Source organism: Pongo pygmaeus, chromosome 16 (assembly GCF_028885625.2).
Source record: "Pongo pygmaeus isolate AG05252 chromosome 16, NHGRI_mPonPyg2-v2.0_pri, whole genome shotgun sequence".
NCBI classification, from domain to species: Eukaryota; Metazoa; Chordata; class Mammalia; order Primates; family Hominidae; genus Pongo; species Pongo pygmaeus.
Genome location: NC_072389.2, coordinates 98,652,400 through 98,669,823, shown reverse-complemented (window position 1 = coordinate 98,669,823; position 17,424 = coordinate 98,652,400). Strand labels below are relative to the sequence as shown.

Here is a 17,424-nt window from a genome sequence, read left to right as displayed (position 1 = left end):
TTCAAAATTGTTAAGATGATAAGTACAAGAGGGGATGTGTTACATGCCATTCTGTCAGTATTTTGAAATATTTCTATTTTTCCATAGTAAATTAAACAAAGAAAGAAGAGTAGGTGTGACCTTTAAGTGAAAGGAAACACCTCACAGTCTAAAATACATGAAACTTAAAGGACTATTTAATATAATTATAATATGGATTAGGCCTTAAAACCATCTTTATACTTTCTATTTTCTTCAGGCTTAAAAAAAAAAAAAAAAAAAAGATGGAAACTGGAAAAAAAAATAATTTGCAAGCAACAATTTTAGATTTTTTTATGGAGGATAGAGACATTTGAATCAGATACCAAGAAATGTATAGTAATCACTCACATAGAAAGATGTCTAAAATAGATTTTAAATGGGATGAGGGAAAGCAAGGTGCTGAACAACATGTTGTACATACTACTTATAAATCAAAGCAAACCACCAGCAAACTGATATCAGTACTAACACAGGTGGAAGTGGGATTGTGGCGGAGGGGAGAGGTAGTGAGGGTAGACTTATTTGTACCATTTTTATTTTTGATATTTATTTCTTTTATATACAGATACATAAGTCTGTATATATATGTATGTCAATTACCTCCCTCCCCCTAGCTGAATTTTGTGAAAATGTTCTGAATAACCAGAGAATAAGAGAGAAACAGAGATGAACAACAAATAAAAGTGATCTCAACAGAAAGAAACCTTGGAGAAGGAAGAATCGTCCTAAAGATCTGGGACAGGACCCAGCTTCTCTTTCCTTTTTTGTAGGTATTAGCCTCTGCCTACCCTGTCACGATGTCCAGGATCCAGTCAACCCAAGACTTACAGTATGCACTTCCAAACAAGCTCAGTGAGAACAGAGCCTCCACCAACCTTCGGATCTCTGCATCAGTAAATCCCTCCACGAGGTCCTTCCGCACACTCCTGGGACGCCCTCTGCGCTTTGGCTTCTTGTCATCATCAGAGTCCTCCGTCTCACTCTCAGAAGCAGAGGATCTCTGGGCCTGCCTCTTAGACTCAGTGTCAGAGTCACTGTCATTTGTCTGAGCCTGAGAAAGATGGAGGCAAAGTCACACTGTAAGAAGTGCGAAGTTCAAGTGGTGAAAGGACTAAGAGAAGGCCATCTTAATTCTTTAGTATTCAGAACTTCTCACCATATCAGACAAGTCAATTTTCCTTTGACAAATAAGAGGAGAGAGGTCCTGAAGTAATACCCACTTAGGATAGTCATACTTTCAGAGACATTGTAATATAACAATAAGTGAACTGGATTAAAAATATTTGGATATTTTTACAATATCCCATTATAAAACAGGTTCATATTTACTTCTTTGGGCAAGTAATTTTACTCTTTGTTTTCTCATTTGAAAAATGAAGAACAACAGTACCTGTAACATGTGGTTTTCAATAAGTTAAAGCACTTAGAAGTATGCCTAGCACATTGTAAGGGCTCAATAAATGGTAGCTAGTGTTACCTCATACTGATTTACTGTGACCTTGAACAAATCTGTGTCTATCACCTCCAACAAAATGGGTAACAAAACTTATTCTACCGATTTCAATGTTGTTACAAAAATCAAATTAGATAGTGTCTGTGATGGAGCTTTGTGAACTGTCAAGTTGGTATATGTTTCTTATTTACAGTTATATAATCCTTTACTAAGTATTTATATCAAGTGCTGTGAACTGTTATGGACAAACAGAGGTTTGACTTTCTGAAAGTTGAAGGCAGTGGCAATTACAGCCAAATTGTGAGGACTACTGGTTCTAATCTCAAAGGCAAAATGCAAACTTCTGGAAATTTCAGACCCTATTTATCAGCTTCACAAAGAGCCAATTTGCAAAGACCAAATCCGATGTCTCACAGGTGTGCTCATGAGCTCTGCAGATTTCTCCACTTTCCTTTGTTAAGTTTCCTACAGTATCAACTCTGCTCTTGAAGCCTCTGTGTCAGGGGAACAATGCAAGGCCTCCTCTTTGAATAATCAACACTTCCGTAGCATTCACAACGTAAGAAATAATTTCATATCTTTCATCTCACTTGATCACCTTTTTAGTGGAACTCCGAATTCGAGGCAGCATATAAATTTCTTCTAGCTCCTTCTGCCGCTCTTCCTCCTCTACTTTTTTCCTTTGTTCCTCTGGAATGATCTCATCCCAGTCCTTGTGGGGACGCTCTTCCAGCTCTTCTTCATCTTCCATTGTTGCAAAGTTGGCAACCTTAAAATAGACAACCCATTGTCTGACATTTCCCTATTTCTAAATACCATCTGCTAAAACAATTTATCCAGTGTTTTTAATCTAAGTAGACACTGTGAATAATAATAGGACTTTTGTGATATTACATAATCAGATAATCAATTTTCTATTAATTTTTCCTTTATAACCCCAAAAATCAACTTGTCAAGTCCTCAAGTTCATCATATCAGAAATTTTACTGAAAAGCAGAGAAACAGCTACAAAGATACAAATTGTTTTTATAAGTTTTATTGAATGAGCTGTTATAAATCATATACATGTTCTAAAAAATATAATACTAATGATAAAATTTAGATTTATTTAGATTTTAAAATGCTTAATACCTAATACTCCATGAACTTACACTTCTTAAGTTGTATAGAGTTCATTTGAAACAATGCGTAACTCAAAGCACTCATTATCATCTAGCCAACTGGTTGCCTTATTCATTTTTATCAAAAATATGAAAGTTAAAGATGTGTGGTAATTTCATATGTTCACAAGTGCACTTTAGTCTTAGAAAAAAAATGAAAACAGAAAACAGAAAAAATTTAAATAAATGTGGAAGAATATTCTCTTCATTTGTTATCAAATATTATTTAATATCCGATATGTATTTGTATTAAAACAGTATGTATCCCAGAAAGAAAGCCATCTAAGTGTATCCATTTCAAAGAACCAGACGAGGGGTACACAGAAACATCTACCACCTCTGGACAGCATCTGGGCAGTGGCAGGCAGCCCCCAGCCTGGCTCCTCATTCTTCTTATTCCTTCCCTCCTAGCCTTTGAGACAGTCATAAGGTATAAATGAGCTTCTGGAGGCTCCATTCCTTGGAGCTGACAGTGAAGTCAAGTTAGACTCTCATTTTATGACTTTTGGCTAAAATTAACTAAAATTAAGATTGATGTAAATATGCACATATGTTAGTGGTTCATGCAGTAAGGAATTTAACTTTTCCAAAAGGGACGTAGTGGTTAAAGGCCAGACTCTGGCCCTTAAGATAGTGCTTGAAAACACAGTAAGAGTTACACAAGTGCGGGTTTTTATTGCTGAAGAAAGGAGCAGCAGTCACAGAGGTGGAACTGAGCTGAAACAGTGCAATGGACTGAATGTTTATGTTCTTCCCAAAAGTCATATGATGAAATTCTACCTCCAACGTAAGGTGTTAGGAGGTCATGAGGGTAGAGCCCTCATAATAGGATTACTGCCCTTATAAAAGGGACCGCCAGAGAGCTCTCTAGCTTCTCTCCCTCTACCATGCGAAGGTAAGAAGAGTCAGCAGTCTGCAACCTGAGAGCCTCCACCAGAACCTGACCATGTTGGCACCCTGATCTCAAACTTCAAATCTTCAGAACTGTGAGAAATACATTTCTATTGTTTATAAACCACCCAGTCTATGGTACTTTATTGCAGGAGCCCAAACCGACTATGACAAACCCTAATAATTCACCTTCACCCTTCTCTACCCCATCCTCTGCATCCTAACACATTAATCTAGGGCTCTTTGGCCCACTCAACTCCATCCTTGTTCTTCCATTGAAACAACTTCTACCAGTGGCCAGCTTTGGAGCTAATCACACAATATTGCTTCCTTCCAAACACTTCACACAATTTCCCCTAATTCAATTCAATCCTAATGGGCATACTGCATTTAGCCATCATTGTAATCATCAGGTCTCTCTTGCTTCTCTACCTCCATGGAATCAACCCATGGTCAATCCTTCCTTCTAAGCTGTCACATCAATCTTGAAAACCTTTGCTATTTTGACTTTCCTGTACCTCCCAAGCCAATCTCCCACCTTGGGATAGCCAACTGATCCAATTTCTCTGACCTCAAAAGTATTGCTGGAGAAAGTCATATGACCCTGCTGATTGGCTCCACAGCAAAGCTGTATCATCTCAATTCAGCTGACTCCCTCTATCAGGTTCCTCCCAACAACTTTCTGCCTCATCCATGGCTGTCCCAAATCTTTTCCACTTCTCAAGCAAACACCTCACTTACTTTACTAGTCATTAAGAGCATAAATTAAACTCCCACAGCATCTCTTTCCTCCTCTTCCCTAAAGTGTACTTGTCCTTTTTCTTTCCAAGGCCAAGTCTTCCATCTGTGCTTTTGACTATCCCTTCCAGTCTCCTCTGGAGCAATGTGCCATCAAATCATTTCTTTCCTGAGAACCTTCAATATCTCCCTATACTCAAGTTCTTTCCTCAAACTAGAAACATGGTAACATCTTTCAAAAACCTTGTCTTGCTTTAACCTTCTAGCCATATAATTTAGCATCCCTGTACTCTTTCATTAAGCTTTTTAATAACATTGATACTCTGTGCTGCCACCTCCTATTCATCTGGTGCCCAACTTTTGTGTTTAGTCCTCATTTCATGTAATTTTCTGTTATATGAGACACCAACTGACACCTCTTTCTGTCACTTACCAAACAAACAAAAAACAAACTAAAATCTCACCAAGTCATCAGAGCCTTCTAATTGTCATCTACTCTTTTCCTATCTTTGACCTCTCTTTGGCATCTGATCTATTAACGTGTCCCACAATGCTCCACAAGTCCTGGTTCTACACTCTGTCCTGGTTCTCTACCTAGCCCTCTCTTCAATGATTTCTTTTCCTCCACACACTGACTCTACACAGGATAGCCCATTTCAGTGGTTACCTTCGTGCGGACTGTAGAACCTACATTCACAACATACTCACAATTCAGAGAACAATATTGAGGATATGACTCAATTCAGGTAAAGAGAAAAGCAGAGCGCCTAGCACAAAGAAAGCGTTCATAAACATTAGTAATCATTAATGAATCAATGTTGAGAACTCTCTCCCACAAAGATCTTCATACCTTAAACTGTGACAGAAGTTCATCTGTTGCACTTGTTGACACTTCATTCTCTCTCGTTTCAGCCAACCGCAAAATTTCATCTATATCCATTTCCTAAAAGAACAAAAGCCAACATAAATAGAATAAAATGGCAACAGATGAGTTGCCTAGTTGCCCAGAAATTATTCATATTTACTGAAAATGTTTGGTGCAAATAAACCAATTCTCCATTCTGATATTTCATTTACTTTCAGTTTCAACTCTAAATCCTTTACATCTAATGTCTCAAACTATAATTTATACAAATGACAAGGTGAAACTTCAAAAATTAAAACAAACAGAAATGGGAGAAAAAAACAACCCAATAAAGTATCCTCGAATGCTTTATTAATTCCTTCCTACTCAATTTGGTAAGAGCTATGACATTCCCATGAAAGAAAAACACACTGTCCTTCAAGTAATTACTTTTTCTTTACAAAAGCCTCTAACAGAATCTTCTTATAGAAAATTTAGACTCTCACAGATCATACTTATCAAAAAAATTTCCCTCTCCTCATTGTTAATTACCTGAGGTTCTGATTCCTCCCCTTCCAGTTCTTTGAAGAGATCCTCTGCTCCAAATTTCAAAATAGCTGTCAGCTCTTCTTTATTAAAAGGATTTGAGCTGTGGAAGTAAAATGTAGTTGTTAGAAACATCAAATAACCTCTAAAGTGTTCTACTTCAGAATAACTATCCTTCAGAAAGAGGTCAAATAACTGTTGAAAATATAAACTCTGCCTCAAGAAAAATGATTTCTCAACCATCTCATTTTCTATCTACAGGATGAGTCTGTGATGGTAACCCTAAACCAGCAGAAAGAAAATAAGTTACAGTCCTACTGGTTCACCTATTGCATGGGTAAGCCAGAACCGTGACTAGCAATGTTACAGAATGGAGCTCTTTCCTTTGCCCTTTGACTCAGAAAGTTATAATTCACCAAGAATTTTCAACCTTCTCAACCCCGGTCCAAAATAAAAGAGCTAGGCTTTTCTCATCTAGGTTCCTCTTAAACAGAAAACTATCTGAAAACATTTTATTTAGGAAGGGCTAATTTGAATACACCTTTAACATAGCTGCAGCCGGGCACAATGGCTCACACCTATAATCCCAGCACTTTGAGGGGCTGAGGTGGGCCTATCACTTGAGGTCAGGAGTTTGAGACCAGTCTGGCCAACATGGAAAAACCCTGTCTCTACTAAAAAAAAAAAAAAAAAAAAAAAAAAAAAAAAAAAAAAAAAATTAGCTAGGTGTGGTGGTGCACACCTGTAGTCCCAGCTACTCGGGAGGCTGAGGCACAAGAATCACTTCAACCTAGGAGACAGAGGTTGCAATGAGCCAAGATCGTGCCAGTGCACTCCAACCTGGGCGACGGAGCAAGACTCCATCTCAAAAATAAACAAACAAACAAAAAACATAGCTGCAACACCACCACAGAAGACACTCAACAATCTGCTCAAAATGTAAACTTATTTTTATTATATTATCTTGATAATAATAATACTATTATCTTGATAATATTATTACTATTATCTTGATATTACCTTGATAATAATATTATCTTGATATTATCTTGATAATATTATTATCTATATTATTATTATTTTCTGTCGCCCAGGCTGGAGTGCAGTGGCACGATCTCAGCTCACTGTAAGCTCCACTTCCTGGGTTCACGCCATTCTCCTGCCTCAGCCTCCCAAGTAGCTGAGACCACAGGCGCCTGCCACCATGCCTGGCTAATTAAACTTTATAGGAGATGTAGCTGTGCCTCTTCCCAAAGCCAATTAAAACTTCATTACTTTCTTTTTATACCCTTCTGTTTCCAACAGAAGAAAGCACAACAATCTCCACACAAACATTTTTGCCAATAGTAAAAAAAAAAAAAAACAGCTGCCAATCCAATCTGGATTCTCACTGCAGAAAAGTCAAAGGTGACATTACGCTGGGCTGACACCCAACACACAGCTCCACTGCTGTTGCTGTGTCATATGTCACATGTGCAGCCAAAAGCAAAGGTAAGGGAGAGGGCAAGAAAGGGAGGAAAACACATAAGCAGGGGGGTGATGGGCAAAAAAAGGAACCAAGAAACTCAAATAAAGTGAAAATGCCATCCTATTTGTGGTTCTGGCCTGGCATCTTCCAGGTAATGAATAGACTAATGTCTGTGGTAGAAAATCCTATTATATCCAACAGTGATGTAAAATCACTTTGATTCTGCCTGCCTCCCAATCTTCCTGGCACTTACTTGGACCTTCCCGAGTTGTTTTCCAGGATCGTCCGGCCAGTGGTGTCCATGCGCTGAATCACCAGATGATCTAATACCATCTTCTTTTTGGCCCGTTCTATGATCTCCTCCTCCACAGTCCCCTTTGTAACTAAGCGGTAAATATTTACCTGTAGGAAAAGGAACTGTTATGCTTATGCCTGAACTACCCCCCAACCCCCCACCCCGCTCAAAAAAAAAAAGAGAGAAAGATTAGCTCTGTCAAAAACCAAGAGGGGAAAATTTTAACAGAATTTATTCTCTAACCATAAAAGACTGTTAAGCCATCCAAGCAGGCAGCTTAAGTAGATGCAGTATTTTTACTACGTGCAGCAGGTTACAGTCTTAAATAAAACTGCCTCTAAAGATCTGTCGTTATGGCCTGTTCCATCAATAAAAATCGTGCTTCACTGATGAAAAGTTTCACAAAAACAGAATCTTTGGCCAAGAATGAAACTTACGGGTTATCCAATATAGAACAGACTTTAAGATTCATAAACAAAAAAGTGTGTGGTTTTCCAAAGTACCTTTAAAGCTAACACTGTCATGTATAATAAAAACAAACCATCTTGAACAATAGGATATTTAACTTTTCCATACTAAAATAGAGAAAATGTTCAGTTCTAAGTCTATTCATCATATCTCTCTCTCAAGATAAACACATAGAAGGTCGCTGATGTTGTACTTTTCAAACCGAGAAAAAGAAAAGTTCCTTAATAGGTTCATCTTGGGCCCAAAGACAACATCTCTGTGCTAGTTAACAAACAGAAATCAATGCTTCAGGGGAAATAAAAGCAAAACAGGGAAAAAGCATTTTATTAACATCCCGAAAGGGCTGAACAAGCCCCCTGGCCCCCCACCCTAAAGCAATTTCCAGAAGCCTCTCCATACTGACCTGCTTCTTCTGACCAATTCTATGTGCTCGGGCTTGTGCCTGCAAGTCATTCTGGGGGTTCCAGTCAGAGTCAAAGATGACGACTGTGTCCGCTGAAGCCAAATTGATTCCCAGGCCACCAGCCCTTGTCGAGAGCAGGAAACAGAAGTCCTGTACACAATGCAATATACTACTTTATGCAGTGGCCTTCTCAGAAACAGTTTCACAGTCCAATAAGCCCTTATACCTGGAAACCCCTGCAGGTGTGAAGAAAAGTGAGATATGATGGACAAACTTTATGGAGGCTAAAAGAATGTCAGGGACTTGATGGTAGAATGAATTTTCATTTGATTAAGAGGCAAAGTCAGTGCCATGAACAGGAGTAAAGTAGAATCTAATAAGGCAATGAGAGCGAGAGAATTAGTGTTACCTCCTGGCTACAACTAATACACAAGAAGTTAACAGCAACAATAATAAAAACAGACAACTATCATGGAGATCATTAACTCCAGGAAGTCACCTGTACAATTATTTTTAGGGAAAAGGTAGATTATGCCATGTAAGTCAGTTAGTATAAACAGAGATACTTTATTATATAAATACTTGTTTGTTAGGCTGGCGAGAAATATAGAAACACTGCACTAAAGAGATCATACACGGTAAGTGTTGAGAAGCACAGGATCCTCAATTACCACAAAACATGCCAAAATTATAAAAAAATCAAAACAGGTTTGGCTGGACAGCGATATGTGGAACCACCCAGGCACTGACATTGCAGTCTCCACAGCAATGACAGTAGAGACTGGGCAGGCACAGCACACCTGCCTGCGTCTGAGTGCTCAGAAAAATATGGGGCAGGAGAAAAAGAATAAAATATATAAGACCGGGGGGGAAAAGGTGAAATATTTCTATTTTCAGGGAATTTAACCATATATGTCAAAAGCTGATGCCTTTGTGGCACAGAGAAGCAGCACTGAAAAACTGGTAGTCGTGAGTTCCATCTTGATAAATGGGTATATTTAGCATACACACACAGATGCAATGAAAAGGTCTCCATGTTCTAACAGTCACATTCAACAACATTATGCCATAGAAATAAAAATGGAGACAGCTGCCTCACAAGAATTTCAAACAATTCCAATAAAGAAGTGATCAACAGGAGTGTCTAGGCACATAATCTGTGATTCTTAAGAGAAATATTAAACACCACCACACTCCAAAGAGAAGTCTAAAGATAAACAGTGGACAATTTAAGATGAGATATCTAAAACAAATGAAATCTGGAGTCAAAATGATCATATCAACCAACAATCTGCTATATCACTCTTCAGCAAGGATAACGTGGATTATAATATGTCATCTGTATCTATGATCAAGTTGACAAAGGTTAAAAAATTATAAAACTCAATGCCACTAAGGGTAAGGTGGTTAAATAAATGGTACAAGCATAAGAAAAATTTAGAAATTTAAAAAAAATTTTTTTTTTTTTTTTTTTTTTTGAGACAGGGTCTCATTCTGTCACCCAGGCTGGAGTGCAGTGGGGCAATCCTAGCTCACTGCAGCCTCAAACTCCTGGTCTCAAGGGATCCTCCTGCCTGTCTCCTGAATAGCTGGAACTACAAGCGCACAATACCATGCACGGGTCATTTTTTAATTTTTTGTAACGATAGGGTCTTGCTATGGGCCTAGAAATTAAATTTTGTAAAATCTTTAATAACATGGGGAAATTTTTTTTTTTTTTTTTTTTTTGGTAGAGACAGGTCTCACTATGTTGACCAGGCTGGTCTCAAACTCCTGGTCTCAAGTGATCCTCCCCCATCTTGGTCTCCCAAAGTGCTAAGATTACAGGTGTGAGCCACCATGAGCCTAGCCTCAAAGTATAATTTTGAAGGGAACAAAACTGTATGCAACATGATCCGAACTAGGTAAACATATAAACGGTTCCATCTAGTAGGAACGGAAATACATGCCAAAGACGTGAACAGCAATTTGTGTCTAGAATGAGGGGTTTTGTACAATTATTTTTTTCTTTGTACTCTTTACCATCTTCCCAATATTCTAAGTAAGCATATAATATTTTGCCCCATAATAAATATTTAGTTTTTTAAACGAATTTTTTAAATACTGCAGAAATGGTAGAGAACTTGTGTTCTATATAGCCATTATGGTGAGTGGGAATCAACCGAGAGCTATGCAAAAAGCACCTTTTTTTTTCCCCTGAGACAGGGCAATATGAAACATTCGACTCATACTATTTTTTAAACTAAGAGTGGAGAACACAAAACCAATTTCAACCAACACTATATGATAAAAATAGCAGATATTTAGAGCGCTTACTATGCACTGGGCAATGTGATCAGTGCTTTATGCTGATTACCAAATTTAATCCTCACAGCAATCTTACGAAGTGGGGTATCGGAATCATCGTGATTTTACAGCTGAGGAAACAAGCAGCAAGGAAAGGAGGAACGGCAATTAGTTGATGACCAATGTCATTAATTATTCCATTCCTCTTATTCTTAATGAACCAGAGCCTTGGCTCTGAATAGATTAATGCCCAAAGCCCCTCAAGAAGTAAATGTTTAGACTACACAACTAGCCAGAATACTAGTCTAACTAGGATTTCTACACTCTAAAGGCAGACAGCAGAGCATTCTGTAGTAACAGGCACAGGTATCAAGAGTTTTTAAAGCTCTTCAGAAAGCTAAGTCTGTTCTATTTAAAAAAAAAAAAAAAAGTAGTGGATCAGGCTCCAGAAATTAGCATTCTCTGTGAAACACTTCTACTTCAGGTTGTCTCCACTGCTTTCTTTAGCCCTACACATTATTACAGTTTTATTCACACCAAAACTCTTCTCTCCCACTTCTCTCAAATCCCATGGCATTTCATGATTTGATATGCACAAACTACAATGTTGTCATACCTTCTATTTCATCCTAAGTAGCTCTTCTATATGTGCCCCCCAAACAAAATACTTCATAATGCCAAATCCAAGCTCGACACTGACTGTAAAATGTTGCTGTTAGCGAGAGCAAGAACATTAAGCCACACTGTATCAGAAGTCCAACAAATTTGAGACATGGCAAATATATTTTTCAGGACTTAGTCACCAAAAGAGTACAGAGATCAGAACCTTCTAATATTAATTCTATTGCCCAACTCTCCCCTACTCCTGCCTTACTGCTCTTCCACACCCAAGGATTTGGTATCTGGAAGCTACCAGGAGAACCACTCTGTTGTCAACCCAGAACAGGGGAGATAAATAGGCACATATTTATTTTTCTGGAGTGACAACAAAATACCATCTTTTATATGAGAGATTTCTCATTTTCTTCTCAAGGCAAAAGAACTGTACTATAAATTGTTTCTGAAACAGAATACATTAAGCGAGAAAGACTTTCCCCTTGATGCAGAGCCCAAGTTGCTCAAATAACAAAGCCATGCATAGTATACCTCAGACCCATCTGCATTGAAGTGGTCCAGTGCCTGTTTTCGGATTTCTCCCTTGATGGAACCATCCAGACGCTGTAAAAATAAACCACAAGAAAACTGTAAGATAGGAAGATCAGCTACACTCAGAATAGAACAGCAGACTTGGAACCTTTATCGCCTGAACACCCACTGAGTAAAAATAACTGGAATGCACTGGCAAAGCGCTATGAAGAAGCTGTGCTTAAGAAGCACACCCTACCCTACTTGACCTGAGCTCTCCAGTTACAGACTCAAGGTTACAAGCTTCTGATTCAAAGGGCTGTCTAGGTTTAGCCAAGGATCAGAATGGCTGCCAGGACCTAAAAGGAGAAAGACGAAAACCCAACCTGTGCTTGGAGGCTAGGTTTACTTCTGTTTCTGTAGGTACTGCAGAGATCAGGAAATAGGACCACGGGTCACCCAATAATAAGCTCCTGCAGAAAAATGATGCTTCTTAGCTAATGTGGCTAAAACTATCACTTAAAGTGTCACACAAACCAAAAATTTATTTATATAATAATTTTGTTTGAAAAACATTTTGCTGAATCATTGAAAATGTTAAAATTGATCATGTATCCCAGCTTTGCCAAAAATTACACTCCAAAATCATAGTAAAGTGTTCAAGCAGCTAAACTACACGTGAATTCAAGAAAGCCCCTGGCATTTATTAGCATACACAATTCCTTTATTAGAACATGTCAGTTCTACATGCAAAACAATGTCACCATAGAGAAACCATTAACACATAAAATACTAAAGAATTATCACCTACGTGCTTGTACATTTTATAAAGCATTTCTTACTCTTTAAAATCATTTTCACATTTCATTCCCTCACAATCACCACTTGAGATGAACAAAATACTTCATTTTACAGAAGGCAAAACTAACCTGAAAGGTGACTTGGCTGGCAGCAGACTCTGTGGAAGGGCCTACATACCCAGAACTCTGCCACCAGACCTAACTCAAGTCAACTGACAGGTGAGGAGTCCCTTACTTCTTTCTCACTGACTACTCTACTCAGATCCTTAAACCGAAGATGTATTTAATGGGAGATTCAGAGCCTCTACTTGAAATCAGAAAACCTAATGCCCCCTTTTAATATTCCCATTAGTAGAGGGCATTAATTATCTAAAAGTCACTGACCAAGCTTATCTATTCCCTAGAGAGAAAAATGATGCATTCTTGATTTACTTGGTATCACAGGATTTCCTAGGAATGAAAGCTCATAGGGATTCAATTCACTGACAGAGAACTGACTTTTTGCAATAGGCTGTTTCTTGATAACAACCATAGCCTTAAGCTATATTCTAAGACAGCAACTGAAAGACCATATAAGATATTATGGATATAACAATGCCTTTCAGGGTATTTTGAAAGATAATCTGATAGTCTTCAAGGTGGGCCTTCTTAGGAGATAATCACTGGCTCCAAGTTTCTTCAATCCCCACATAATTATGTGAGTTGGTAGAAGAGTTCATCCAAAGTTTTAAAAAAATGTAATATATCTTAAAAATCAAAGCACTATAAACATATGCCAAGAGACAAGGTATTAAATTGCATATATGTCTGTGTCTATAAATAGATTAGAGAATAAGTTTCTACTAGATTATATACACCTAGAAAAATGTTATTATGCGGAAGAAATTTTTTCCCCATAGGAGATAACTGTGTGAAGATAATAACTCCAGTTAAAGAACTCCACAGAAAAAAGGGGAAGCCATCATCACTTACTTCAGGAAGTAGCAAGGTTTTAAGTACCAGTGTTCTGCTATGTTCCCAGCCTCACAGCCAGGGTCAACTTTTGGGGTGAACATCTGATACTGCCCTCTCCTTCTAGGATTTGGGCTTCTGGAAGTGAGCTCACACTTATTTCCTCTCTACTTTCACCATACACATGCAATAAGATGCCATCTGACATCCTTTTTTTATCTTGCCCAGTTTGACTTTCTCTAATCCTCCCCACCCACCTTCAAAAAAAGAATGGTCTCCTCATGACCACTTTCATATGGTAGCCTAAAGGCATGAAAGTAAAAATTAAGACCCTCCTGGAATCTTAACCTTAACTTCTTCGAAAAAAGAAAACTCTTAGTTCCTACTTTAACAAGCAAAGCATACAACCCAGTGTAGGAAGGCTGGGGTGGGCAGGCGGGGAGACAGATTGATTCCCCCGACAGTAATTACTGAAATCACCTTACCTGGAAAGGATAGTGTTTAATAGTTAGGTATTCAGCCAGGATATCCAACATTCTCACCATCTGAGAGAAGATAAGCACTCGATTCCCCCTTTCTCGAAGTCTTGTCAACAGTTTGTCTAATAAAATCAGCTTCCCACTGCTCCTTATGAGGGACTGAAGATTTAAAAGACATTCCAAAAATTATGTTGAAACACAAATTTTAATCTTCCCTAATCTCTAAAAATCCGTATTTTAAAAATCATCTTAAAGCTTTCTGAAGCCCTTAGCAACCTGGTTGACCAGCAATTCCCGAAATGTTCTTTTTCCCAGTATCTGTGATACTATACTTTCCAAATCATTCTTAGTTACCTTTTTTCTCCCATTTTTAAAGCTTCCTTTGATGATCCTTGATAGGTCAACAAGGAGGAAATACAGCATTCTGATGAAAAGCACCTAGAGAAACTAAGCGTTTTTTTGAGAAAGTAATTATGAGGAACTACCTACCAGAAGAATCTCCTGTCCATTTTCCCTTTCATTTTCTTCAGGGGGTTTAATCAGATAGCAGTGGTTGCAACATTTTTTCAGTTCCATCACAATATTAAGAAAACCAGATGTGCTGCCTCTTGTTCCTTTGGCAAGAGCCTTGTAATTCCTGGTCAGAATCCACCTGCAAATTAAAATGATAATGCTACTACTAGATACAAAAAAACAGAAAGTTGTAGGTACCAGAAGAGTATAAGAGAAAGTAGTAGTATGGTGGGAAAAAAAGAGGCCTAAAAAAGATTAAGAAGCAAAGAAGAATATTTCCTTTTGTATCTCCTGCCATCTAATCATAATCTTTCACATCTCCAGTCAGAATTAGGAATGTTAAAGATTCTGCTGGATATTTCAACCTCACTGAACACAGGAATATTAGAAGAAAACAACTCTCTCTACATATACACAACACACACATATGCTTTACATATACACAGACACACACATACATTTTACATATTTACACACACATACTTTATACATATTTAAGTGTGTGTGTGTACACAAAGGCTGAGAATCCTAAATGTGAAAATCTAAAATGTTCCAAAATGGCACTCAAAACTTTCTGAGTGCCAGTATGACGCTCAAAGGAAATTCTCATTAGAGCATTTTACAGTTCTGATTTCCAGATTTGGAATGCTTAACTAGTAAGTATAAAGCAAATATCCCAAAATCTGAAATACTTCTGGTCCCCAAGCATTTTTGATAAGAGACTCAACCTGTGTGTGCATGTGTGAATGGAAAATGACTGTCACTGAAGCACTCTTCACTGAAATATAAAAATTGGAAATAAGCTAACATTATGAGGTTAAATAAATTTAAATATACCATAAAATAGAGGCTATATACCCATTTTAACATTGTAAAAAAGTATTTTATCTGACTTAATAACTTATCAGTATGTTTTCTAACCAAATTTGGAGCAGAAATACAGATCTATTCATGTATACCCATGTATATTCCTTAACCATAAACTCCAAAATAATAAAAGTACATTTTTTCCTGAGTGGCGCAATTTCTTCATGCTTCTCTTAGAAATCACACTTTAGGAATCTATCTCAAGGTCTTCACAGAACTATTTATAAAAGTAGGTAAAACAATCTAAATGCCTACCACAAGGAAACTGGTTGAATAAACCATACTCTATATCTTCAATGGAGTACTATGCACCGTAAAGGCCTATCTCTATAAGCTACTATGGGGTGCTCTTCAGCACGCATCATTAAGGAAAAAAGGAAAGCAGAGAAAAGTGTATACGGTATGCTACCACTTACCTAAGAGAAAGGAGGATATTCAAAGTTAAAATGCATTTGCTTTTATTTAATAATTAAAAGTTAAAGGAAGGATAAGCATTAAAATGTTAAAAATAATAATTATGGGCCAGGTGCGGTAGCTCACACCTGTTAATCCCTGCACTTTGGGAGGCCGAAGGGGCAGATCACCTGAGGTTGGGAGTTCGAGACCAGCCTGATCAACATGATGAAACCCCATCTCTACTAAAAATACAAAATTAGCTGGGTGTACTGGTGCATGCCTGTAATCCCAGCTATTCGGGAGGCTGAGGCAGGAGAATCGCTTGAACCTGGGAGGCGGAGGTTGAGGTGAGCTGAGATCGCACAATCACACTCCAGCCTGGGCAACAAGAGCGAAACTCCATCTCAAAAAATAATAATAATAATAATTACCTATGGAGAAAGATGGACTAGAATGGAGGGAAGAGGGACTGAAGCTACATTTCCTTGAACATACCAGGCTTTGTAGCTTTGCTTTTGGAAATCTACGAATATTATAATTTAAAAACAAAATTAAAGCAATCCCTAAAAATCAAAACTAAAATGAAATAAATAAATCTATGTAGCCATTGGTGGCCTAAAGACACAGAAGAAAAACTATCTTGAGTACTTTAAAACTCTTTTCTACTTCTTGTGGTATACAACCTTAAAAAGCAAAAAAAATAAGTAAAAACAAAACCCGTAAAAAGAAAATCCTGTTGCAGTGAGCTGAGATCATGCCACTACACTCCAGCCTGGGTAACAGAGTGAGACTCCGTCTCAAAAAGAAAAGGAAAATCTTAACCTGTTTTTACTATTCTTACTGTTGGTGGTAGTATTAGCTTTGTTGTACGTACAGAATTAATTAGCTTGGTGTGGTTGGGAAGTGAGATTTTTAGTAAGGCATAAGATCAGTAAGATCAAATAAAATCTCTGTGGTACTGTTCATCATGTATTTTTACCATTAAAAACAAATTTCCCAATTCTGTCCATGTTTGTTGCAGTTGCAAAGAGCACCCTAGGGCCCAGTATGTGGTCTCCAAATACCATTTCCTCATCTTTGCCATAGTCCATAAACCATCAGAAAGAGGCCAGTCTTCTGAGGATCCTTCAGACTCAACAGCCTTGGACTCTATGAAGTCAAACCCAGAAGTGAGGTTTGGTGGGACGGGTGCTGCTCTACAGCAGGAAGTGCAGAAGGGCCTGAGGACAGGGATTGCAGGGAATGCTGGTGGCCCTGAAGTAACTCTGCTCACTTTCTTTGGCTCTCTAGTGCTTTCCTCAATCCTGCATGTTGTGCAGCCTGAAGGCAACAGAATATTAGCCAGGACTCTTAAATTGCAAGTGATAAAAACTCAACTAAATCAGCTTAAGTAAACTGGAAGTATCTAGAGTAGCCAGAAAAATCATACGATCAATCAACATCCAAAATAGCACTGACCAACTGACACATTCATGTTGTTACTAAGGTAACACTATTTCCCCTTTTACATTTTATAGTATTAAACTATTTTCAGAGGAAAAACAGAAACAAACAAATATCATTTCCTAGTAAAGGAGTATGCAGAACTTCTTGGATAAATGGCTGACTCTAGTTCTGGGGCAGGAAATGTACAAGATGGATGTGCAACACTTTATCATTCCAGATAGCAAAGAAACTATCAACTACTATTACGGGTATGTCAAAAGGACTACAACAACCA

At 37.9% G+C, this 17,424-nt stretch overlaps 1 protein-coding gene across 13 annotated transcripts in view; it reads right to left on the bottom strand.

Moving 5' to 3' along the window:
* The window catches only part of CHD2 (chromodomain helicase DNA binding protein 2), a 144,311-nt gene that overhangs the window by 41,439 nt on the left and 85,448 nt on the right, over window positions 1-17,424 (bottom strand). For all 13 annotated transcript variants that reach the window (XM_054451835.2, XM_054451833.2, XM_054451839.2 and 10 more), the window contains 9 exons: window positions 14,418-14,580; window positions 13,935-14,087; window positions 11,720-11,791; window positions 8,288-8,437; window positions 7,375-7,523; window positions 5,660-5,756; window positions 5,114-5,206; window positions 2,073-2,243; window positions 897-1,072 (listed from right to left, as the gene is read on the bottom strand). In XM_054451835.2, coding sequence (XP_054307810.1) covers window positions 897-1,072; window positions 2,073-2,243; window positions 5,114-5,206; window positions 5,660-5,756; window positions 7,375-7,523; window positions 8,288-8,437; window positions 11,720-11,791; window positions 13,935-14,087; window positions 14,418-14,580 — 1,224 coding nt within the window. The remainder of the gene's footprint in view (window positions 1-896; window positions 1,073-2,072; window positions 2,244-5,113; window positions 5,207-5,659; window positions 5,757-7,374; window positions 7,524-8,287; window positions 8,438-11,719; window positions 11,792-13,934; window positions 14,088-14,417; window positions 14,581-17,424) is intronic.